A 24,999-nucleotide genomic window follows, 5' to 3' on the forward strand; every position below is an offset into this window, starting at 1 on the left:
GCCATATCCAGTGGCCTATAGACCCTACTCACCTACGTCACAAAATGACGTGTTGCTGTATCCGGCCGCCATATTGTCCGTATTTTTTAGACCTATTCTCATTGTTTTCAATTAGTCGTGCAAGTTATAGAGCAATTCATGGAAACCCCGGTGTTATCTGAGGCCGTAAACTCATTGGATGCGTTGCATAAAAGGCGTTACGTGGAAAAGCTTCAGTTTATCCATTCGCCAGATCCATATTTGATGCCTAAATCGATGTTTTTCGACCCGCTGTCTTCGCCGTCTTTGCCTGACCCTGATATTTACAACTATCTTGTCCACACAAAATCAGCCTATTCTCACGAAAGTTTAAAACTTTAAGAGCTTGGAGGCTTATAAATGCCACGTTGCTGGTTGGGTGAAACAGGTCCTCGTACACGAAAATTCGGCAGGAATCTTGTGCTCGGGAAGGTGAGTTACGAAATTTTCAATTCAAAATCTTTTGTTCTTGCTAACATCCACTGTCAAGTCTAATGTATTTCACGTCATTTGTCAATGGAGCTAGGGCTTTTAATATTTATATGGTTTAGCGATAGCACTCTCACTACATACATATATAATATGTAATAAATATGAAGTGTGATAGCACTACTCCAGATTGTCCCGAGTTGAATTTATTTTTTGGCTTTTGACCTCAATATGTTAGAGCCCCACAGCAGGCCTGTATACCTTTTTCCTTTTTTTTCCCCCTCAGTCATCAGCACTCATTCCACACACCTGTTCTGCACACCTGGTCATTACCACAGCCTCCCTACATAAGCACACACAGCCCTCTGCTCCATTGCGAGTTTGTTAGCCTTCACTGCAACTTACGAGCGTTCCTAGATACCTTGCCTTGCCGGATTTTTGATACACCTTTTGACCTCTTGGATTTTTGCCTCTAGCCTGCTCCTCGTCTGTGCCTCTGCCTCTGCCTATTTTCTGTGACCTGAACCCTGCTACAGGACCGGAGATAGCCGCATCCTGCCTGGGGCCTTCGCCTTGCTCGTCCCCCCCCTGCTCGAACAGCCTTCCGTGCCGCTCCAAGAGCCAAGACCTCTTCCTCTCAAAACCATTGTTAATAAATCTGCTCTGAGCACTGCATTATTGGGTCCGTTTGTTCTCTGAGCCTTGTCACAATAGTGAAATTGTAAATTAATTGTCTGACAACTGTCTTATTATCCCCTTATAATTATATATTTTCAGGTAGTTCATTCACAACGTCTGAGTGTATGTTGTTGGCGATTAGCCTAGCAATGATCTTAATTGTGGTTGTCAGCCCAAAACCCTCTAAATATATATTAAATGCATTTTACCAGATATAAAATGACTACTACATAATCCGTGGTAGTCGTTTGGAGCCCAGTTTTCTCATCGAATTGCAGCAGTCAATCTCGCTCTCCTCTCCGGGTCTCTCGGTATTAGGCTCAAGCGTTTACGTCACAGCAGCACGGGATCATGCGATATTTGCGACAAAGCATCCATTTCGGAAGCACGTCTGCATCACGGGACATTTAAACTTAACGGCAAATACAATTCAACTACGAGTGCCAAAGATGGAAAAAAGTAAGGAAAACTTGCCAGTTCGATACAGAGACAAACTTGTTACCACGGCGAAGGACAGATATGTGAGCAATTTTAAGGATGTGAACAATGTTGACCCTTACGAGCAAGCCGAACACAAATGGAATAATGATGTCGACAAGCTTACACCACTACGCGAAACTGACATTGTGCTGTATTTAGTGTTTGGTGTAAGTTACTACACTCATCAGCAATTCCGAAACTACAAATCGCTACAAAGCTACGAACGGTTTTGCTGCAGATGGGTGCAGGATCTGCACATTATGACCATAGCAAACGGCAACACCATTTTTCTAGCAAAGGTAGGCATTGTGTGTTTACATTAGTCTGTGACCACGGATGTACAAATTTTTTGTTGCAGAAAATGTAGCCTGTGTACAAATTCTTTGCCACTCTCTCACGTCAAAATATTACAGCTTTTTAATTTAGCAACAACAGGAATTATGTCTTATGAAGACAATGCACATGTATGCATGCTAGTTGTTTAGCTGTAGCTATAGCTAACAACTGGCCGACTTAGGGCATAAAGTTACCAAAATATGCGTAAACAAACGAAATTAACTTACCGGAGTGGAAGTGCATAGAGCAAACTCTGTGTGTAACTGGAGAATCAAACGTTATGCCCTTCCTTCTGATCGAGGCCACCCATGCCATTCTTCGACGTTTGGTAAGTTCAGATATGACCTTTGCCTCGCCTTTTCTCCATGTAGGGATCCGGAAGAAACTCAATGGTGTTCCGTCGAGCTGTACATTCTCCTTTCTATTCGATCGGTTGTTGCAATTCTTTACCGCAAAATAATTTCCAACCATTTTTAAAGAGCGACCTGTGTTGAAATGCCTCACTGTTTATGTTTACCGCTTCCATAATGGCGATAGCGGCGGAAACCTCGCGAGTGCCACGTCATGCACTCGAGCCTAATACGGTAAAACTTCAAGTCTCTCCGTCTATCTTCTCTGTTTTTGCAACCGACCGCCACACACGACTTCACCATTTTGATTATTAATGTTAACGAGCAGAAAACACGCCATAATTGGAGGAATTTACGAAGCGCTAATGCATTAACATGACGAGTACACGGACAACATGGCGCGGGGGCGTGGCTGTGACGTCACATGAGTAGGGTCTATACTACGAACGGAGTTCAACCTCCCCAGAAGTAATCCAGTTTACCAGCGGGTAACCGGAGTTGGCAAAACCTGGTTGTCTAGTTTGTCGTCAATCGATGCTACGATGCTGATTATGAGGTTGATTAGTCGAATCTGTGTCAACCCAGTCAGAGTTACTGCGCGTTCACATAAAAGGGGGCGGAGACCAGAGTCAAACTCTACTTGTGACAATGGCACGGCCACCTTACTTCACAGAGGAGGAATGCGCGATAATAATGCAGAGTTATGCGGAAATAAAATCCACCCTCACCGCGAAATCCAACAACGCTTCGGCGAGTAGAGCGCGACGGGTCTGTTGGCATTGAATCTACAGATCGTATGATTTGTAAATGTGTCAATATGCCAGTTTACTTATGTCCATGAAAAGAAATAAAGCCTGCTGTCAGGACAATAAAATAAGATTTGGTATGTTAAATGTAAGAAATAATGTATCGTGCATCACCACATGAAGCAGGGTTATTGTATGTTTAGTCCCATTGACTGTATGAATACGTATGTCCTTTTTTTTTTTTTTAGTTTGGGCCTAAAAAATCCAGCCCGACCCGGCCCAATTAACTTGATTTGCAGGCCCGAGCCCGAACAACCCCCCCCTCCCCCCGCACTGAAATTTTATGTTATATTTGTGAGGACTCAGGTGAAGAAGGAAATGCGGGGATGTCATGTGTTGTTGCGTAAATTAAAGCCCGTCTTTTGTAACAAATTTTCGCAGTTAAACAAGAATGTATGATGCATATTCAATGAACATTTACGCCTATACCTTTTATATCTGTGCGTCTGTCCTATCATTGGATTTGACATTTATTTTAATCTCTTCGAGTTGGTAGAAAAAAACGCAAATTTTCTCAATAATTAAATAGTCTACATATTTCTAGGATTATTATAAATGCATTTACACAACGAAATAATGTTGGAAAAGTTCGTTAAATATATTTCTTGTATGAGAGCAAAGCTCAGCATTCGTTTACATTCAAGGATTTCAACAATCAATTTGAAGCGTTTCCATACCCCACTCCGAATCGCACGGCATACGCAGATATTCAGCATCACGGATGGAATGCATATATTGTCCCTGGCGAAAGAGCGCACGGACAGGCACACAATCTGCGCGGTTGTGAGGGCCTGGTTACATTAGTGACATCCGCCTCTATCAGCTGGCACAGGTAACGAATTCCCTTAGCTGAAAATCTATATCTTTCATGAAGAACATCTTCCGGGTACGCCAGCAGATTCTGGCGGTCTCCAAAAACCCGTGCCCTCTGAAGAGAGCCCCTCACAATCCGCGCGCCAATTTCGTATAGGTCATCCAGGTACGCTGTCATTGTCAGGAGGACACGTCCGCGGAGGAGTGCTGTTTAAATAGAGCGTGGTAATTGGAATCCTGGGGTTAAGCAAGATCTAACTCTGAGACCACCAGGTTTGGCGTGTGGCGTGTGATGCCATGGCAGCACTTCCAACATATCCACCTTTCGTAGCCTCGCTTAGCTGTGAACTTCGCACGTGATGAAGTTACTCTTGAAGTTACCCTGCTAAGCCAGAAAACCGGCTTCGTAGTATAGGTCAAAGCATAGAGTAACCACAGTTTATATAGTTCCTCGTTCTTCACAGAGAAGCTGTGGAAACTTTCCTTTGTCCATTTCTTCTGTATGTTTCCACAACTTCTAAAAGCACATTTCACCATGTTGACGTCCTTTCATGAACTTTCAGCAGAGCAGCCTGAGGTGTAGACGAGTGTCTCTAGTGTGGTGTCATTATGCATATAAAAAAAAAAAATAGTCCCGCAGAGGTAAATGAATTACGGCAGCTTGGTGCAACATTGTTTTGGCCGCAGGGGATTTTTAAACATTGAGCTGTGTGTTGAGGTAATTATCGAGGGTTGATTGATTAAATATTTGCTTGATTGATTGAATATTTGCTTGTGCTCATATATACCATAAATAATACATATTGCCATATTTTTCTCTTATTGATATAACCAGTAAATGATTATTTCTTGCTATACTAGTTGTAGTATAATGTCTAAGTGTTACAAAGAGTAAAGAGGGTCGGGATGACAACTCCCTTGCTTCATGGCCGCATCATTGCGTAACTAGACCTTCCGAGACATCTTCAGCACCTGGCGTCTGGACTTTCGTCTAGACCTTCGAGGACAATTTTCCATTCGAGGACATCTTCCATGGCAGCAGCGTTGCATAATTGAAGTGTCTGGGTCATTTTGACCGTTGTTCACATGTGCCTTTGCTTACACACGTGTACTTAGTTAGATCCACCTACATGCTCACACATAGCCAACCAAAATCACATGGGTGTCTCCAGCTTGCTCCCCCCCTCCCACAGGGCGGTACCCTTCTGTGTTAGGACAAACCCCTAAATAAAAATACCAAGGAGGGTTTTTCCTTAGATCAATTTTGGTGACTATACAGCGTAATTCCTAGCATTCCTCTGTCTAGTCACTCTTTTGCTCTCCTTGGCCAAGAAAACTGAGTGTCTTCTCTCCTTATTTTTGGGTAATTTTACAAATGTCTACCTAAGGGTCTATTTTTGAACTTGACACTGTGTTTTGAATTTAATTGACTATGTTAGATCTGTGAATTTCGCTTTTTATTACCATGCTAAGTGTCCATATTGACTTACATTAGCATAATCACTCAGGAGCCCTGAAAATAATAAAATAATAACAAATGATACGGAATATTTTGAAATCAACTCCACGGAGTAATTAATGCAGGCGGCTAATGTTACCCGCCGCCTACGCGCCGCCAAATATAGACTGCCGTCTCCGTACAACATTCGGATTATCAGGAAGGGATGTCATGCAGTCGCTATTTTTAGTGCGGCATGACAGCATCGTAAACAATGGAGGCGGACGATCACGACGTGCCATTCCCTCTCCTCTTTTCTTTTCCACACATTTTCTGCAACTCCTACTTTATTGAAATTTTTGTCTACTCTACCCACCTTTGAATATGAGGATAAAACATGAAAAGTACATTTAAATGTAATGGACTGAATAAAAACAATGTATTAATTATGAATGAAAATAAACAAGTGCTGAGGTACAAGCACTTTGAAGCAGTGTCAAGAGATTTTCATCGCCGGGGGCTGGTTCAGGGGTGCTGGAAATCACTCACAGCAGGGGGTGCTGAGGATCTGTTTTAGTTTTTCCCATCCAAAAACAGCCGTTTCGGTCCAAATTTGTCATGCTCGCTGTTTTCTCTATACATGCCGTGCGCGATGGCAGTACACACGCATGCCGGATGGTTTACTTAATACTACTAGGCTACTATAAAAACAGCTTCCTAATTCACCTAGGGTTCTGGTATTGGAAAAAAAAGTGCCCATTTATTATTATGCAAATCACAGTAGCGAGACGGCGCAATGACACACGAACACATTTGAAAACTAAAAGGTCCAATAAGCCTAGGTTTAACACCTCCTTTTCACAACACTAAAATGAATTGCACACGAATAAACAACAACAAATAATATTACGGCTACAATACATATCCTACCTATTTGAAGACACCAGTGAAAGATTTCCTTTCTGGACTCCACAGTCTAGATCTGCAGCTAACTTTTCCCCACTGGGAACTATTATCGAACTATCATCATAATCATGTTCATTTTCGACCTCCAATTGAATTTTAGAAAATTTCACTGTTTTTGTGTGAGTGAAAATTCATTTTTGCACCATGGTAACGTTACCGCAAAAAAAAAAAAAAACTCTTTTGTGAGCCAGAATTGATTATTTTTTTTAATTTTTTTTTTATAATTACCATTTTTGCAATACTGAACAATATATTCTAATTTTCCATATTTAATGACAGTATTTTAAATGATTTTGAATTTTTGGAATTTGGGGTCTGCTGTTTCAAATATTAAATGTGAAAAGTGTAGTTTGAAAGGGAGAGTATGACATAAATAATGCCACTTAACTTTGTAATGAAACGGCCGGCCGTATATTATGGATCCAACACAGACGAGGAACTTTGTGTAGAATTTATTATTAATAGACAAAAACATTTTCAACACAAAACATATATAATCTGCAAAGTTAAACACAGAAATGATTCCGTGTTTTATTTATTTAGATTTTTATTTTTAACAAAAATGATATACCAAAACTTGACTTGCTACAAGGAAAAAAAAAACAGTTTTTATTGTAAGAACACGACTTTACTGTCATAGTCCTTTTTTCTTGTTCTTCATTTTTCTTTTTTTGGCCCTCATACTCTGTCAATCACGAGTAGTTATAGTAATTGGAAAAATATATATATATTTACATTACATTGAAAAAATATATATATTCACATTAACCCCCACACAAAAAACTCATTTGTGAGCCAGTATTTTTTTTTAATAATTATTTTTGCAATATTGAACAATGTATTCTAAATGTCCATATTTATTTAATGACAATATTTATGAATGATTTTCAATTTTTGGAATTTGGGGACGGCATTTTCAAATATTAAATGTGAAAAGAGTAGTTTAAATGGGAGATTATGATATAAGCAATGCCAGTCGGCGAGAGAACCAAGGGAAAGACGTTGATGGCCAGAAAAGGTAAAACACAAAATGGCAAAGTCCAAACAAAAATGCAATCACAAAAATAACGTGTACCACGAATATGAATGTAACCTCCAACCCTAACCTAACTTGCGTGCAAAAGTTGATTAGGCCAGCATGGATTACAGGCAAAACAGTCATTGGCCACTGCTTCTCACAGCAACACACACGTGTCTCTTCATCTGATCCTTCCAAGCGAATCTTTGACCACAAACCGAGCAGGAAAAAGGTTTTTCGCCAGTGTGAGTTCTTGTGTGTTCTTTTAAGTATTGCATTTGAGCAAATCTTTGACCACAAACTGAGCAGGAAAAAGGTTTTTCGCCAGTGTGGGTTCTTGTGTGTTTTTTTAAGGTGCTCTTGTGACTGAATCTTTGATCACAAACTGAGCAAGAAAAAGGTTTTTCGCCAGTGTGGGTTCTTATGTGTTGTTTTAAGTTGCTCTTGTGACTGAATCTTTGACCACAAACTGAGCAGGAAAAAGGTTTATCACCAGTGTGGGTTCTTATGTGTTGTTTTAAGCTGCTCTTGCGACTGAATGTTTGACCACAAACTGAGCAGGAAAAAGGTTTTTCGCCAGTGTGGGTTCTTGTGTGTCGTTTTAAGGTGGTCTCGCAACTAAATCCTTTTCCACAAACTGAGCAGGAAAAAGGGTTTTCGCCAGTGTGGGTTCTTGTGTGTCGTTTTAAGTTGCTCTTCTGACTGAATATTTGACCACAAACTGAGCAGGAAAAAGGTTTTTCGCCAGTGTGGGTTCTTGTGTGTCTTTTTAAGTTGCTCTTGCGACTGAATCTCTGACCACAAACTGAGCAGGAAAAAGGTTTTTCGCCAGTGTGGTTTCTTGTGTGTCGTTTTAAGGTGCTCTTGCAACTAAATCCTTGTCCACAAACTGAGCAGGAAAAAGGTTTTTCGCCAGTGTGGGTTTTTATGTGTCGTTTTAATTTGCTCTTGTGACAGAATCTTTGACCACAAACTGAGCAGGAAAAAGGCTTTTCGACAGTGTGCCTCCTCATATGCGCATGACAAGTTTGCTTGGTAGGAAAGGTTTTCCCACACTGAGAACAATTGCAGAGTTTGTCGTCACTGCGAGATTTCTTATGACCATCATCATTGTAAGGTGAGTGTGATGTGGTGCCACTTCTGTTTGATGGAGCGATGGAAATGTCTGCCTGCAATCCTGTTGAGCTGCTGCTGCAGCCGCTTGGAGGCTCCGCCCCTCTGCGGGCCTCATTCGGACCATCTTCACTCTTCAAGGGCTCACCATTTGACCTAGCGATATGCTCCTCCTCTTCCTCCTCTTTAACACATGGCAGCTCTTCCTCTTCCTTTTTGATTGGAAGTTGCTTCTGTTGACAGGGCTCTGGCTCCTCCTCCTCTTTGATTTGGGGGAGCTCAACATCCTCTTTAATGCCAGGAGATTCTGGCTCGTGCCGCTCAGCAACAAGATATCTTCTCAAACCTACCAGCACAAGAAAACCATTGAGATATTTTATGGTCTACCACCGCGTCTGAGACAAGTACATTGATCTCTTGCGGTTTCGTGGATTCAGTGCATGCTGTGGTTTTAAAAAGTATTTATCAAAAAAAGATGCAGTTTCATTTTGAGGCGCAAGAGATATTGTTTCGCTTAGAAATGCGTCCGAATTCTGCGCTTAAAACTATCAGCCAAAAATAGCTATAAGTGCAATTTTGGTTGTCTTGAAGACGAATCGTGTAAAGACCCATAGTCCTCTTGCAATGACGTCATTAAAACAGTGTATTGCAAGCATTATAGAAGCAAAAAGATTCATACTTGCATTCATGTTCGTATATTTTAAAAAATGGTCCTCATATTTATGCATTTGTGTTTGTATTTAGGCATTTGTATCCGTAACCACCAAATTCTGACGTCAGATTTTTTTGGTGAGTGCGTAAATACAACTCTCTTTTCGACGACTACGATTCTTTCTGTGGACTAATTCAAGTTTACGGTTACGAATCAAAAGCGTTGAACGCCGTCACGTTGGTCTCGGGGAAATCTAATCGATCCCAAAAACAGCACATAACTATTAACGGTAATATTAACGGCACATACGCCCAAAAAAACAAAACTGGCTGAAAGCAGTGTTGTGCGCGGAGCTAACTTGTCAGTTGGAAGCAATGAATCACTGGTGAAGTCAAAAACATGCTTGTCTAATATGTATTGGTTGAATATAAGCATTTGATTCTGACTATATAAAATGATTAGACCAGGGGTGCCCAATCCCGGTCCTCGAGAGCCCCTATCCAGCTTGTTTTCCATGTCTCCCTCCTCTAACACACCTGAATCAACTAATCAGGATCGTTATCAGGCTGCTGCAGAGCTTGCTGATGAGCTGATCATTTGATTCAGGTGTGTTAAAGGAGGGAGATACAGAAAACAAGCTGGATAGGTGCTCTCGAGGACCGGGATTGGGCACCCCTGGATTACACTAATAACCCAATGACCGTAATTTTCGGACTATAAGGCGCACCTGACTATAAGCCGCCACCCATGAAAATTTGACGCAAAAACGGCGTTTGTTCATAGATAAGCCGCAGAGGACTATGAACCACAGTTGTTCTCACTGTTTTATGAGATATTTACACCAAAAAATATTAACCGGTAACACTTCATGTGACAGCGGCATCATAAGACTGTCATAAGACCAAGTGAATCTCCATGAATCTTTGAACAAATTGACTGCAAAGCTTCATTTCTTCAAGAACCTTCATTTGGCAATCACTGCTCACTTGGAGGAGACAATCAACCTCTGCTGCCACTTGCTGTCAACACTGTTGTCCTCCAACCTGCCTCCTAGGACGCACTACAGTGCTACAGGTGGAAATAACAATCAAAATTCATGTTCTGTGCTAATTTTTTCTTCAGTTACTCTTCCAGTTGTTTCATGAATTGCTAGTTATGGTATTTGGTGACACTTCATTTGACAGTGGCACCATAAAACTGTCTTAAGACCATCATAAGTATGGGATGACACTGCTGTAACTGTTATTCAATGCTTATCACAGATATCACTTTGTGTTTTGAATGGATATAAAAGATCCGAGTTGAACATAAATGGAGTTAGTGACATAATTTTCCGGATAACACATCATGACATCTTTCATATGCACTCATTAAAACCCATGAAAGTGTCATGTCATAATTATGACAGTCTTACGGCAGTCTTATGACGTCACTGTAAAATAAAATGTTTCCCATTAACCTAATAAATCAACAAATAAGCCGCAGGATTCAAAATAAGGGAAAAAATGTAGCGGCTTGTAGTCCGAAAATAACGGTCCCTAAATGTTGATATCGACCTACCGTCGTTACACTAATACCAGAGGTGGGTAGTAACGCGTTATATGTACTCCGTTACATTTACTTGAGTAACTTTTTGAGAAAAATGTAGCTCAAAGAATAGTTTCACTAAGCTCTACTTTTTACTTTTACTTGAGTAGATTTGTGAAGAAAAAACACTACACTTACTCCGCTACTTTGGGCTAGACAAGAGTCGTCACATATTTCCTCTTTATTCTACATATTAGATTTCTTATTATTTTTTGCCAGCGATGCCTAGAGTCGAGAGATGCCTGGTGTATAACCAGGATATATCTACCGATTTCACCAATGAGACATCGCAACAATGATCACAATACTCCATTATACCAATCAGACGCAATCTTCATGCCTCCCTGTTCAATCATGTGGTGTCTTTAAAGCACCGTAAAATGAGAAGTATTTGATATAGATTTCTGCCCTCTACATGACTCGAAAGCACGGATTTGAACCTCTCTCCCAGTTTTTAATTTGACACGGATTGACCTCGGAAAACCTAAGCTATCATCCTTTTAATTTCAAAATAGTAATTATGAAGGAACACGTCACTATTCAAACTCGGAAGTATTTCTCCACTAGAGGGCAGTCATGCTCTTTGGACGAATAATGCTTCATTGATTTCATTTTTTTTTTCTCTCTCTCATCGGAATTCAAAGATTTTTTTTTCTGAATGTCTTTGGCTTAATGTAGTTATGTAATGGGTTATTGTACAGTATCATTATAACAACAATCCACATAGATAACTTAGTTTAGAAAAAAAATCCAACAAAAATATAAGCAGTTAGTTACAATGTTACTCATTACTTGGGGATTGTTTTTACCAAATACTTTTTTTACTTGTACTTGAGTACATTTTTTGGGATGACTACTTTTACTTGAGTCATATTATTTTGAAGTAACGCTACTCTTACTTGAGTATTAACATTTTGGGCTTCTCTACCCACCTCTGCCTAACACTGCTGATTCACACTCTGTTATTGTGCTAAAACCTTAAAATATGACCCAGACCAATGAGAGTACTAAATGTTGTTTAATGCCAAGTTCACAAAATTCTTGATGAAAAATGCCTTGGGCGGCAATGTGGGTCAGGTGGTTAAGACTAAGACCTCTTAATGAGTAAAATTTATCAATTTTCTGCACTTTTGACTTTTTTGATAATATTAATTAAATTCTGCTCAATGGTTTTTAGCTGATTTAAAAAAAAAAAAAAATTGAATGCAGTTCATAAACTATTTAATTTTTGTCAATTCAGTTCAGTTCCATTTATTATTATTATGTATTCTGTAAATACTACTAATACTTCTGTAAATACTTACTTACTGAACCCTGATCAGTTTCTACAGTACATTGAGCGTAATACATTTACATATATATATATATATATATATATATATATATATATATATATACATACAGTGCCTTGCAAAAGTATTCGGCCCACTTGAATCTTGCAATTTTTCGCCACATTTCAGGCTTCAAACATAAAGATATGAAATTTTATTTTTTTGTCAAGAATCAACAACAAATGGGACACAATCGTGAAGTGGAACAACATTTATTGGATAATTTAAACTTTTTTAACAAATAAAAAACTGAAAAGTGGGGCGTGCAATATTATTCAGCCCCTTTACTTTCAGTGCAGCAAACTCACTCCAGAAGTTCAGTGAGGATCTCTGAATGATCCAATGTTGTCCTAAATGACCGATGATGATAAATAGAATCCACCTGTGTGTAATCAAGTCTCCGTATAAACGCACCTGCTCTGTGATAGTCTCAGGGTTCTGTTTAAAGTGCAGAGAGCATAATGAAAACCAAGGAACACACCAGGCAGGTCCGAGATACTGTTGTGCAGAAGTTTAAAGCTGGATTTGGATACAAAAAGATTTCCCAAGCTTTAAACATCTCAAGGAGCACTGTGCAAGCCATCATATTGAAATGGAAGGAGCATCAGACCACTGCAAATTTACCAAGACCCGGCCGTCCTTCCAAACTTTCTTCTCAAACAAGGAGAAAACTGATCAGAGATGCAGCCAAGAGGCCCATGATCACTCTGGATGAACTGCAGAGATGTACAGCTTAAGTGGGAGAGTCTGTCCATAGGACAACAATCAGTCGTACACTGCACAAATCTGGCCTTTATGGAAGAGTGGCAAGAAGAAAGCCATTTCTCAAAGATATCCATAAAAAGTCTCGTTTAAAGTTTGCCACAAGCCACCTGGGAGACACACCAAACATGTGGAAGAAGGTGCTCTGGTCAGATGAAACCAAAATGGAACTTTTTGGCCACAATGTAAAACGATATGTTTGGCATAAAAGCAACACAGCTCATCACCCTGAACACACCATCCCCACTGTCAAACATGGTGGTGGCAGCATCATGGTTTGGGCCTGCTTTTCTTCAGCAGGGACAGGGAAGATGGTTAAAATTGACGGGAAGATGGATGCAGCCAAATACAGGAACATTCTGGAAGAAAACCTGTTGGTATCTGCACAAGACCTGAGACTGGGACGGAGATTTATCTTCCAACAGGACAATGATCCAAAACATAAAGCCAAATCTACAATGGAATGGTTCAAAAATAAACGTATCCAGGTGTTAGAATGGCCAAGTCAAAGTCCAGACCTGAATCCAATCGAGAATCTGTGGAAAGAGCTGAAGACTGCTGTTCACAAACACTCTCCATCCAACCTCACTGAGCTCGAGCTGTTTTGCAAGGAAGAATGGGCAAGAATGTCAGTCTCTCGATGTGCAAAACTGATAAACTGGCAAAACATACCCCAAGGGACTTGCAGCTGTAATTGGAGCAAAAGGTGGCGCTACAAAGTATTAACGCAAGGGGGCCGAATAATATTGCATGCCCCACTTTTCAGTTTTTTATTTGTTAAAAAAAGTTTAAATTATCCAATAAATTTTGTTCCACTTCACGATTGTGTCCCACTTGTTGTTGATTCTTGACAAAAAAATTTTTTTTAATATCTTTATGTTTGAAGCCTGAAATGTGGCGAAAGGTTGAAAGGTTCAAGGGGGCCGAATACTTTTGCAATTGTATGTCACAATTAAAAAAGTGTCGTCGGTAAAAAAGTCACAGCTATCTAACCCTAACCCTAACCCTCATAACTATTGCTTAATTGTATTTTTTTTGTTACTGTCACATTTTCTCCGATGTTAGATGATACATAATCGATCCATAAAAAGAAAAATTGGAGAAAAAAAAATGTTTAGAAGGGTAAATATATGAAAAAGAAAATCTCGACCACTCCTTGATTTCTGCGCGTTCTGAATCGCGACCCTTGTTATATTAACATGTTTCACCCATAAAATCCCAAACAAAATCCAGCTGTGGCCATTCATAGCTGTGTTTTGACACTCAGTGATCCATGCAACATGGAGTTTTTGGATCGAAACAAGGTAAGTACGCGATAATGTCTCGTTAAAGTCATGGCGTCTGTAATTCTGCTCTCGTGTGCTTTCACCTCCATATAGGGTTTTGCTGTTTATTTTATTTTATTTTATTTTTAAATGCCCTCCTGTTCAAAATGTTTCTCCCCCCAGAAAATTGAGATTTTATGATTTCCAATTATGTATGACACATGCATATCGGACAATTTTGAATTTTGGCCAAATTGGGGGTCTCAAAGCGGAACTTCAAGTCACCTGAGTGTTTTCCGCCATATATGTATACTGTATATATGTATACATACATACACATACATATACACATATACATATATATATATACAGTATATGTGTGTGTGTGTGGGTGTGTGTGGGTGTATAATCATTTACATAGAAAGAAATCTTTCAATTTGTCAACGCAATGGTGCAACCTTATGTCAGCTATCGAGTGCATTGCGCTGCTCCTAAGTATAAGCAACACCACGATATAAAAGGAATGAAAAATACTTCATTAGACTGATAAACATTTCTGTACTAATGAGGAAAAAGCATTGCTCGGGATGACCTTTAATGGAGACGAACTCTTCCTCATCCTTAATGGATGGCGACTCTTCCTCCTCGTCCTTGATGCGTGCAGACTCCGGGTGCTCAGGATAATGGGCTTGGCAGACATTTAGATCTGCAGGACCACAAACAAATCTTATTTCTTCATTTGCAAACTTGAAAGTTTATTTCTGTTGGAGGAAATTCATCCTTGCCATTTTTTTTTTCGTGTTTTGTTGTCTTCCAATCCAGCACAAAAGTAATTTCAGAGTGCTAGACATCACATTCACTGCGATTAATAACTGCAATCCCTTGAAAGCACTACTGTTACCATTAAAATGAATTCTCATCACCGCGATCTGTCATGTACAGTGTACTTATCATCGAAAGTAAACCAACCTTCGAGTCTGTGAAGAACAACCTTAGCGTGCATCAATTTGCACTCAGTCCAGTGTCGGTGACGTCGGGTCTCCTCTTTCACTCCACAAAGTTCCTCCGGTCTCACGGACATTTTCCCCACTTGATTTCTGAATGCTGAGACGAAGATTAGCTAATGATCTTTTAGATCATCATGCTGGACACGTCGTCGAGAAAAGAGGAAAAATGGCGAGTCTTTATCTTTTATCTTCTCGATGTCTTTATTTCTTTGATCTCCATGACTTATAAAAAGCCAAACGGGAGAGCGGTTGTTGCAAGCGACACAACATCGCACAGCCAATCACGAGATTAGCACCAAGCAAATCAAACTCTTTGCAGCCAATCACGAGCATGGTCCGATTGCGGAAGAGGAGGGCTGTTCATCGTTGTCGAAGCACTTTACATTAAGACACTTTTATGGAAGATTTACGTTTGTGAATTCGTTAGCATATTAGCATCGGTCGTTATCACTAACGGTCGCTAATGGAGTTGTATATGTGCAATGTATGTATTTTTTATGCCTTTGCGATGCATATATAATGTTGATGTTGCATGATCTGTATTATTTGACGTGTACGTTAGTTTCCCATTATGGCCGCTAGATGACAGCATTCGTCCATTTGTTGCAAGCCAATTCAGTCAAACTATGTGCTCGTTTGTGAATGTGTGCCCTTGTGTTTTCCTGATTGAATTGAAATTTATGATAGTAGCTTATTCCTTTTTTGTTGTGTTTACAGATTGATCTCATACCTTATGCCCCGTGGAGTTATAATTCCTCATTTTTTTGCACGTCAATGAAGATTTGGGTGAATATAAGGCAAGTTAAAGCCATTTGAATTCAGCAGTGGATTCATGTCACCTTTCTCCCTGTGCTCCGATCGGTACACCATCCTGTTCACAATTAGTCCTTACAAGGAACTAGCCCTTTAATATCACCTCAAGAACAGTAAACGTTTTATTTGAATTCCCCTTCCCTTTAAATCTCTCCAAAATATCATCTGTTCTGATCTGGTTTTAATGTATTGATACTTTATTATTCTCACAATTGTGTCTGTCTTCTTCTTATTAATGTGATTCTTATCCACAAATTTCCCTTCTAATTCTATGCTTGTTGTATTTTTATATTTTATTGGCATTTTTGTGATTGTGTTTCCATCCTTCTTTTAAAGCATCATTGAGCTTCATGACAACCGCAAAAAAAAATTGTTAAATACATAACTGCTTTTGAGTAGGTTGACAAATAGTTAAATAAATAATCAATCCAACATAAACTGGGTTTAATTTACACAAATAGCATTTTTATTAAGATTATTAATCCATCCATATTTGTTGTTTCTGGTTAACCTTTTTGTGTATGTGTAATTACAATCAAACTTTTCTCATGATGTAACCTTTCACTGTCTTATTTAAAACCATAGCCCTCCATTTTTCCTCCAGGAGACCACGTCTGGCAGTGGTGTCTCACAGCTCTGTTAATGGATCATTGGATAACATGGACTCAAGTGGGCTTCGGACATCAACCCCAGTAAACTTGCATTTGATCACAGACACATTGATGAATTCATCTCTACTCCACTACTTTTAGTTTTGGAAGGATGTTTTTGTGTGCTTTTTCTGCCAGAATAATCGCTAATTGGGAGGCAGTGGATGATCTAGCGGCGTTTGTTGGTCTGAATTGAATTGTCACAGCATTGTCAACACATGAAATCTCCCAGGTATAGAAGCTATACTCCTACCTGCATCCATCTGACAAGGCCTCTTCAAAATATTCATTACAATTAAAAAAATTAAAAGAAAACCTTGCCTGGGCCCCGGAGAGCTTCTCGCAAGTCTGCTGCTTCTGTGCCTGGCCAGCAAGCAGCTGAAAGGTTTGTGTCTGTGTGTTTGTGTCTATTTGCGTGTGTCTGATAGCAGTATACTGACTCCAATCTTGCCTATATACCCTACCCACCGACATCACAAAACCACGTGCTCGCTGTATGGTTCCGCCCACTTGTCCGTCATTTTGTCTGTGTATTAGCACTGGTTTCAATTGATCGAGGAATTTAAAATGCATTTCATGGAAGACCCGGTGCTTTCTGATGCCGTAAACTCACTGGATGTGTTGCATAAAAGGCGTTATGTGGAAAAGCTTCGTTCTATACAGTCGCCAGATCCATATTTGATGCCTAAATCGATGATTTTTGACCGGCTGCCTTCGCAGTCTCTGCCTGACCCTGATATTTACAACTATCTTGTCCACACAAAATCAGCCTATTCTCACGAAAGTTTGAAAAACTTTAAAAGCTTGGAGGCTTATAAATGCTACGTTGCTGGTTGGGTGAAACAGGTCCTCGTACACGAAAATTCGGCAGGAATCTTGTGCTCGGAAGGTGTGTTACGAAATTTTCAATTCAAAATCTTTTGTTCTTGCTAACATCCACTGTCAAGTCTAATGTATTTCATGTCATTTGTCAATGGAGCTAGGGCTTTTAATGTTTATATGGTTTAGCGATAGCACTCTCACTACATACATACGTGTATGTTGTCGGCGATTAGCCTAGCAATGATCTTAATTGTGGTTGTCAGCCCAAAACCCTCTAAATATATATTAAATGCATCTTACCAGATATAAAATGACTACTACATAATCTGTGGTAATCGTTTGGAGCCCAGTTTTCTCGTCGAATTGCAGCAGCCCATCTCGCTCTCTCCTCTCCGTGTCTCTCGGGATCCGGTAGAACTTCAAGTCTCTCCGTCTATCTTCTCTGTTATTGCAACCGACCGCCACACACGCCTTCACCATTTTGATTATTAATGTTAACGAGCATAAAAACACGCCGTAAATAGGAGGAATGTACGTAGCCGTAACAGGTCAACACGATGTGTTGACGGACAAGTGGGCGGCACCAGTCAGGAGAGCGGAGTTGTGACGTCACGTGGGTAGGGTCTATTCACACTCTTCCAATCTTCTTTCTCTTGAAGACCAGGAGCGTGAGGCAAGAGGGGAAGCCCCAAAGAAAAGGCGATATAAAGGAAATTATTAATACCAGTGCTAAAAATGTGGAAAGGCAAAAAACTGCTCCACTGCTCATTGCCAAGTAAAAGGGCAATGGTAATGTCCTGATTCCGTCCAAACCATACAGAAGTGGAGAAACACGCTCTAAAGTGCTTACCATTGTAAATATAATATGGAAACATTATTGCTGTATTTTCCAAACTAAATATTGTGAATTTTTGCTGCTTGAGAATAATTGCCACTTTTTTTTCTTATATATTTTAAATATTCGCTTGAAATTGCACATTGTAAATAGTTTTGGATGTGAATAGTTGCCACTTTTTTCTTATATAATACATATTTTTGGATTTACATTATGTTGATGTTTTTTGTTGTTGAATAATTACCAGTTTTTATTGTTATGTTCTTGGTCATGCGTAATTGCTATTTGTTTGACATGACACAATGTTGGAGGTACATAAATGTCATTTTAACGTTATATTGTAAAGATTTTGGGGGCTTTTAAATTTATTTCTTTCTTTTTTTTTTAATTCTAATTTTAAGGATTTTTTTTTTATTTTTTTTAATTTTACATTGCTTATTTCTTAGTGTAACTGCAATTCAAATTTCTTCTTACTACATACATTTAGGCCCCAAACACACAAAACAAAAACAGTCATGACGTATTGGGTCAAGGATTAAAGATTTGATTGGGAAAAAAAAAAAAAGAAAAAATACGAGAATGCAAGTCAACGGTGTTCTGGCTGGCGGTGCTTCAATTCCAGCTAGTGCCGCAGCTTGTAGACATCTGCACATTTTTTCCCCGTTTTTCTTCCCACTCTTTCGTTTACCTTCTTACCCTGCGTAGGCTAGATTTTATACGCATGGTGGAAGAGTAGTTATAGCATATATGCCAGTTCCGAGTTCAAGGGTTCAATCCCAGGCCTTCCAGTGTTTAGTTTGCATTTTCTAACTATGCCTGTGTAGGTTTTCTTCGGGTGCTTCGCTGATTAGACACTCCAGTTTATCCATAGTTATGAGTGTGTGCGTGACACATTGTTTGTCTCCTTGTGCCCTATATTGTTATCTATTGTTCTAAGTTGTATCTCAATATCAACTAGTACAACTAGTGTGTTTTTTTTTTTTTTTTTTTTTTTACAAGTTATTATTTCTTTTTGATATGAACATCACAATTAAAAAAAAAAAAAAAGAAACCCCGAACTCGAAGATTAAGCCTAATGTCAAAAATTCTGAACTTCCCCTTTTGGACCTCCACTCAAAGGGTAGCACCTCACATGCAGGCCTTAACTTAAGCAACTTGTGTCCCCAAAATTGTTTTCTGTTGGAGATAATTCCTCCTTGCCCATTTTTTGTTTATTCATGTTTTGTGTCATCCAATCCAACACAAATAAATTCAAAGCGCTTGCCATGACATTGAAATCAGGAAGACATCAACAAAAAGTCTCATAAAATACATTAAAAAGGAATAAAAGCATGTGTTTAGGGCAGCAAATGAATGGCTTTTACGTTCTGAAACGAATGCCTAATACAATGCAAAACTTCAGACTCGACACCGTTTCCATTTTGAATGTAATCCACAGACAGTGTAAATAAATCTGAACAGGGTTCTCAACTCTCACCCAATGAGTCGATGGCTGCAACAACCAATTGATGAATAAATCTGTTGCAGAGCTATTGCACCATTTTAAAAGTCAAACTGAATACTTTTTAACACCTTTAAAATAGAATTTAAGACCAAAACATGTCGCAACAATTCGTGATGAAGAAAAAAAACTAATTTAGTTTCAATGTAAACACAGAAGTGCTGGCATTTTTCTCCTCTCATGTGAGACTCGACGGCTTTGTATGGCGGTCCAGATGTTCAAAAATGAACTAAATGATTAAATGTGTCATTAAAATGCTTCTATTTCAATATTTATGTATTTATTTAAATTTTTACTTATATATTCCACGTTTTATTTACCGTAATTTCCGGACTACAAGCCGCTACTTTTTTCTCTCATTTTGGGTCTTGCGGGGTGTGCCATGATGATCCAGAAATTACCGTATTTCCATTTTATTTATTTGCATTTATTTCAGCATTAATTTATTTATTCCAACATGTATGTTTATTTATTTCAGCATTTATTTATTTAACTATTTATTTAATTCTTGTAATATCTTTCCCCTACACTGCATGAAATAATTGTATCTTTTATTTTACCTTCACTACATGGTAAATGGTGTTATCCTTATATAGCACTTTTCCACCTTTCAAGGCGCTCAAAGCGCTTTACACTATCTCGCCATCCACCTACTAGTGACGCAGCACCAGGAGCAATGTGGGATTCAGTGTCTTGCTCAAGGACACTTATACGAGTTCATCAGGGCGGAGACTTGAACCCACAACCTCTGGGTTGGGGGACAACTACTCTACCACTGAGCCATATGGCAGCGATTGCACGAGTTCTCTGGGGATTTATTAGACTTAGCAGAACATCCGGACCCTGAGCATGTGGCTTACAAAACAGGAATTTAGTTAATTACTGCAATCAGGCCAGCCTCCACAATGCTACCCATGTTGGGAAGCAAGGAGAAATAGCTCGACTCGATCAACTCAAACCTTGTCCATCGAGTTTGATGAGCCACTGACAGATAAAATTACTTCATGCAGTTACAAGGGGAACGAGAACGCAAGAATGAAATGAATAAATGTTGAAATAAATGAAAACATATTGAAATAAATACAAATTGAAACTAGGGCTGCAAGCATGACTGAACGGGCCTTCGCAGTTTGGCGCAACTCGGATGTCTTGCAAACTCGGACGGCACAGAGGTCAGGGTGGTGACAGATCGTCCCCCTCTAATCATCTCATGAGAACCTTACATGCACGAAAGTCGCCTCTTTTCTGGGGATTAGAAATACTTTCAGACACCTAAAAAAAAAAAAAAAAAAAAAAACTAAAGAAGAGGATCCAACAAAAAAGGATGCGCTACTGAGCTATGCAGCCATGCTCTTATTCAAAACCAAAATGAATCTTCAAATTGGGCCAATTCGGCAAAGTGTGTAAAATTCCGTGGCTCTATAAGCTGCCTAAGTCCCTGAAAAAATATACTTCCTGTTGATAGCGAACAAAGGGTCATCACGGCAACAGAGACATGTAGACATGAGCCTTAAAGTGCCTGTGACACCAAAAAGCATGTTTATTTCATATTAAACACTGTATTTTATGCTCCTGAATGAAATGCACCACTTGGATGTGTGCAGAAGCAATCGATACATTTATTCAATTTTTTTAATCCCGCGCTACGAAATGCCAGATTTCCGGCTCCAGTCTCGGATTGAGGAAGAAGACGGATGTGACGTCACCGGAGCCGTGCTGTTGTTTTGGCGGACTATTTCGTTTATTTTTCGCACCATGCCGAGACGATGCGTTGCAGGTTTTTGCTCCAACATCCCGGGGAGTGGTGTGAGCGTTTTTCGGTTCCCAAAAGATCCCGTTCGTCGGGACGAATGGGTAAAACAAGTACAACGAACTCGGGACAAATGGTCACCATCCGAATCCTCGGTGTTGTGTTCGGATTACTTCACTAAAGACTATTTCGACCCTGTCCCTCTGCGGAAAGTTGAGATGGGACTTGCAGTGCAGCACACCAGAACCCTACTTGACACAGCTGTACCAACAATTTTCCACCGTCCTCAACATGGAGCAAGTGCCAGTGGACTAAGTGGTGACAACCCTCTGAAAAGAAAGTCTGCTGCCATTGAAAAGCGGACGAGAAAGGCTGCAGTGCAAGTAAGTAAACATAGTGTTTTATATATTGTCAAATACTGTAACCCATTTCAGTGCACTGCCAATAAATTAGCTTTAACTAAAAAAACAAAAGAATCACACATTTGTTGCTGCTGTAATTATTTGCTGAATTGTTCGCGCTTTACTATCAAATAATTCCTCTTGTTGACCTCAGAGCCCAGTGGTTATGGTACCTTATTTAGAGCTATAAATTATTTCTCATCACGTTTTGGAAATTTGTGGGGGGATGGGTAAAATTTGTGTGCCGAGCAAGTAAATACGAGCGTGAAAACACGTGGAATTCTATCCGTTTTTTCCACATGCACGTGTAACTGGTGAACATGTGCGCGTTGCACGTCGTGGACATAGAATAGAAAGCCGATATTGTAATTATGCACAGTACAACGATACTTAAAAAGAAGGAACTAAACTAGGGCTGTAGCTATCGAATATTTTAGTAATCGAGTAATCGACTGAAAATTCTATCGATTAATTGAGTAATCGGATAAAACATTTTTTTTTTTGGCAATGCGGTCAGTTTCTCATTGCGTCCCGAAGACCACGCTTTGTATTAGTTCTTTACTTGACATTTCAATAATCGGAATTTGGATGTTTGTGAATCATTCTCGAATCTTCCACGGCCGAATCGCTCAAGGATGTAATGACGGCTGGGCATGTTGTACCGTGGTTCTAAGTGTTGGATGGTGCATCTTTACTCACGAGAGATAATGGCTCGTCATCCAGAATTAATTCTTCGTCAATGACTTTTGTTATTCCCTGGGCTTTGGGACTGTCGAGTGCCAGTTTGTCAGGCATAGCAAAAGTTTCTGCCAGTGTTAGTTGCGTAGGACCTTTCTTTTTGTCTTCGTTTTTCTTAACATACTCCTCATATTGTTTGTGGTGGTATTTCGCTAAATGCTTGATTAGGTTGGTTGTATAAAAACTTCTTACAGCTTTACCACTACGCTTGACTTTATTGTGGCATATGTTGCACTCTGCCTCTTCGTCTTTGTCGTCCTTTAAGGTGAAATAATCCCACACAGCTGACATTTTTACCGAGAAAGTCTCTCGGTAAATTGGGAGACTGTAATGTAAATGTAGTGTGTTGAAGGTGTGCCGTAAAATGCGGACCGGATTTTAGGGAAACCGAAGCAAAAACAGGAATGGATTATGTAAGTCGGTGTGCTGGAAAACCCGAACCGGACTTTAAAAAAAAAAAACTGGATCGGAAGTCTGGATCAGAATTATTCCGAGTTCCAATCAGATACCGATGCGCATTTTTTTGCCCATATCGGCGTCCGATATCAAATAAGGGATCCGGACATCTCTAGTTTAAGTACAATTTTGATTCTGTCTGGTATTTTGCAGACACTAAGTTGACCCATGAGCTGGAGAAGCTGATCTGTGGCTCCAAACTGTTGGCCAACGTCCGAAGGCGGTCTCCGGTCTACCAGACTTCCCACCTGGAGCCTTCACAGTCCGATGAACCATTTGTGACCAGTATCCGCTGATTTATCCAGTATATTATCTTGTGTCTTTGTTGTCCCAATTAAAATCAGATGGATTGAAAGACACTTTCAACTTGAATATTAATATGGAAATACTGTTCCACCCATGTTTTTTAGGACAATTGTGGGTGTTCTTCACTTCAATGAAAACGCCCATCGAGCCCACAGCTTAACCCGAGATGGAGTGGGGATTTATAGCAGCCACTTCCAAAAGTCAAAACAAGGCGGCCATATTGTGCGCAAAGTTTTGGAGAACCCCACATTTGGTATATATATACGTATTACTAATCTTGTCAATTGAACTCATTGGTGTAATTTTTTGTGTGTCATCGTAATGTATAAACCTTTGGATACTTTATTACAGGATACAGTGTCAACTGTTCATTGTGTTTTTAAAATTTGTCCCATTTTAGCTTAATTGATATTTGCAAGATAGAATGGATTTATCTCTGTGCATTTGGTACGCAGTTGGTGAATTTTTTAGTAATGTTTGCTTCACCTGTTATCAAATTATGTTGGCGAGCTGATGTCGGCGGTGGAGAGGCTGGTGGAGGACATCAGTGACGTAGAGCCGAATGAATGGGAGGCGATACCGGCTGTGCCAGAGGTTGGGAGGTTACCCCTCAGCAGCAGCTGTCAGCGACCTGACAAAGAACAGGCGGTCCGGGACCATGTCACACGTTTTAATGTGCTCCGAATGAGCTTGTTCAAGAACCTTTAATTTTGTATAGTTGTGTTCGCCGGTTCTTATGTTGTCATCCTTCCAAAAACGAGTATGTGAGCTACTTTTTTTTTTTTTTTTTAAAGGGTATATTCGGTTCGAACCCTTTGTAAATATGTTAGTATTAATTAAGGGTGTAACGGTACATGTATTTGTATTGAACCGTTTCGGTACGTGGTCCTCGGTTCGGTACGGGGGCATACCGAACGAGTTTCTGATGTAATGTAAAGTGCTGTCAAATTTAGCGCGTTAACGGGCGGTAGTTAATTTTGTGAATTAATCACGTTAAAATATTTGACGCATTTAACGCAAGCGCGGAATGCCCGCTCATGCTTCCCATCATCCGACTGTTACGTCCCACGGACGGCTGCCAAGGGCTTAACATAAAACGAGCCACGCACACAAGTTGCAAGTGGACACAAATTTATCCACACAAGTCGAACTCGCAATGAACAAAATATACAAAATGCGGAAGAAGCTGGCTTCAGCGTAAGCCCAGGCCAAAACAACAAACAAAATGAAACACACTTGAACCCCACCCGCTTAGTAAACCCTGATAGTACAAAAGAAAAAACAATACAGCCACTACCCTGGCTTCTACACTAAACAAAACGGGTTGAACGAAAACGGCAGTTTACCTCTACTGCTGCGGTGCTCTTATTTACAGTGGTGAACAAAAACGATCCAATTAGGAATGAACACAAAATACCTCACCGAAAAAGTGGGATTGTAACAAAATAGCGATCAAATGCACAGGTGAATGAATGGCGAGCAAACAGCTGGCGAGGAGGTACGCGGCACGTATGCTGTCAAATGCGAAGTTGCGAACTCTGAGTGTTGACTGTAAAATGACGAGCGGTCAGATGACTTTTGTCAACTCTGCCTTTATTTGGTTAACAAGACTCAGGCACAACACACATGCGGGTATGCAAGCTTTAACAACGGCCTGATAGTATTACCCAGAGCCGTA

At 39.8% G+C, this 24,999-nt stretch overlaps 1 protein-coding gene across 1 annotated transcript; it reads right to left on the reverse strand.

Moving 5' to 3' along the window:
* Positions 1-6,817: 6,817 nt before the first annotated feature.
* LOC130928066 (zinc finger protein OZF-like) lies at positions 6,818-15,223 on the reverse strand. Its single transcript, XM_057854284.1, has 3 exons — positions 15,012-15,223; positions 14,635-14,748; positions 6,818-8,791 (listed from the first exon to the last, which is right to left on the reverse strand). The coding sequence occupies exons 1-3, from the start codon at positions 15,121-15,123 to the stop codon at positions 7,473-7,475; spliced, it is 1,545 nt and encodes a 514-aa protein (XP_057710267.1). The 5' UTR covers positions 15,124-15,223; the 3' UTR covers positions 6,818-7,472.
* Positions 15,224-24,999: the final 9,776 nt, after the last annotated feature.

This window comes from Corythoichthys intestinalis, chromosome 13, assembly GCF_030265065.1.
Source record: "Corythoichthys intestinalis isolate RoL2023-P3 chromosome 13, ASM3026506v1, whole genome shotgun sequence".
Lineage (NCBI taxonomy): Eukaryota > Metazoa > Chordata > Actinopteri > Syngnathiformes > Syngnathidae > Corythoichthys > Corythoichthys intestinalis.

Coding starts and splice junctions, on each gene's coding strand:
- LOC130928066 (XM_057854284.1), bottom strand. CDS start 15,123: ATGTCCGTGAGACCGGAGGAACTTTGTGGAGTGAAAGAGGAGACCCGA. Junction 14,749..15,011: donor TGTTCTTCACAGACTCGAAG/GTTGGTTTACTT, acceptor GTGGTCCTGCAG/ATCTAAATGTCTGCCAAGCC. Junction 8,792..14,634: donor AGAGTTCGTCTCCATTAAAG/GTCATCCCGAGC, acceptor TTGTGCTGGTAG/GTTTGAGAAGATATCTTGTT.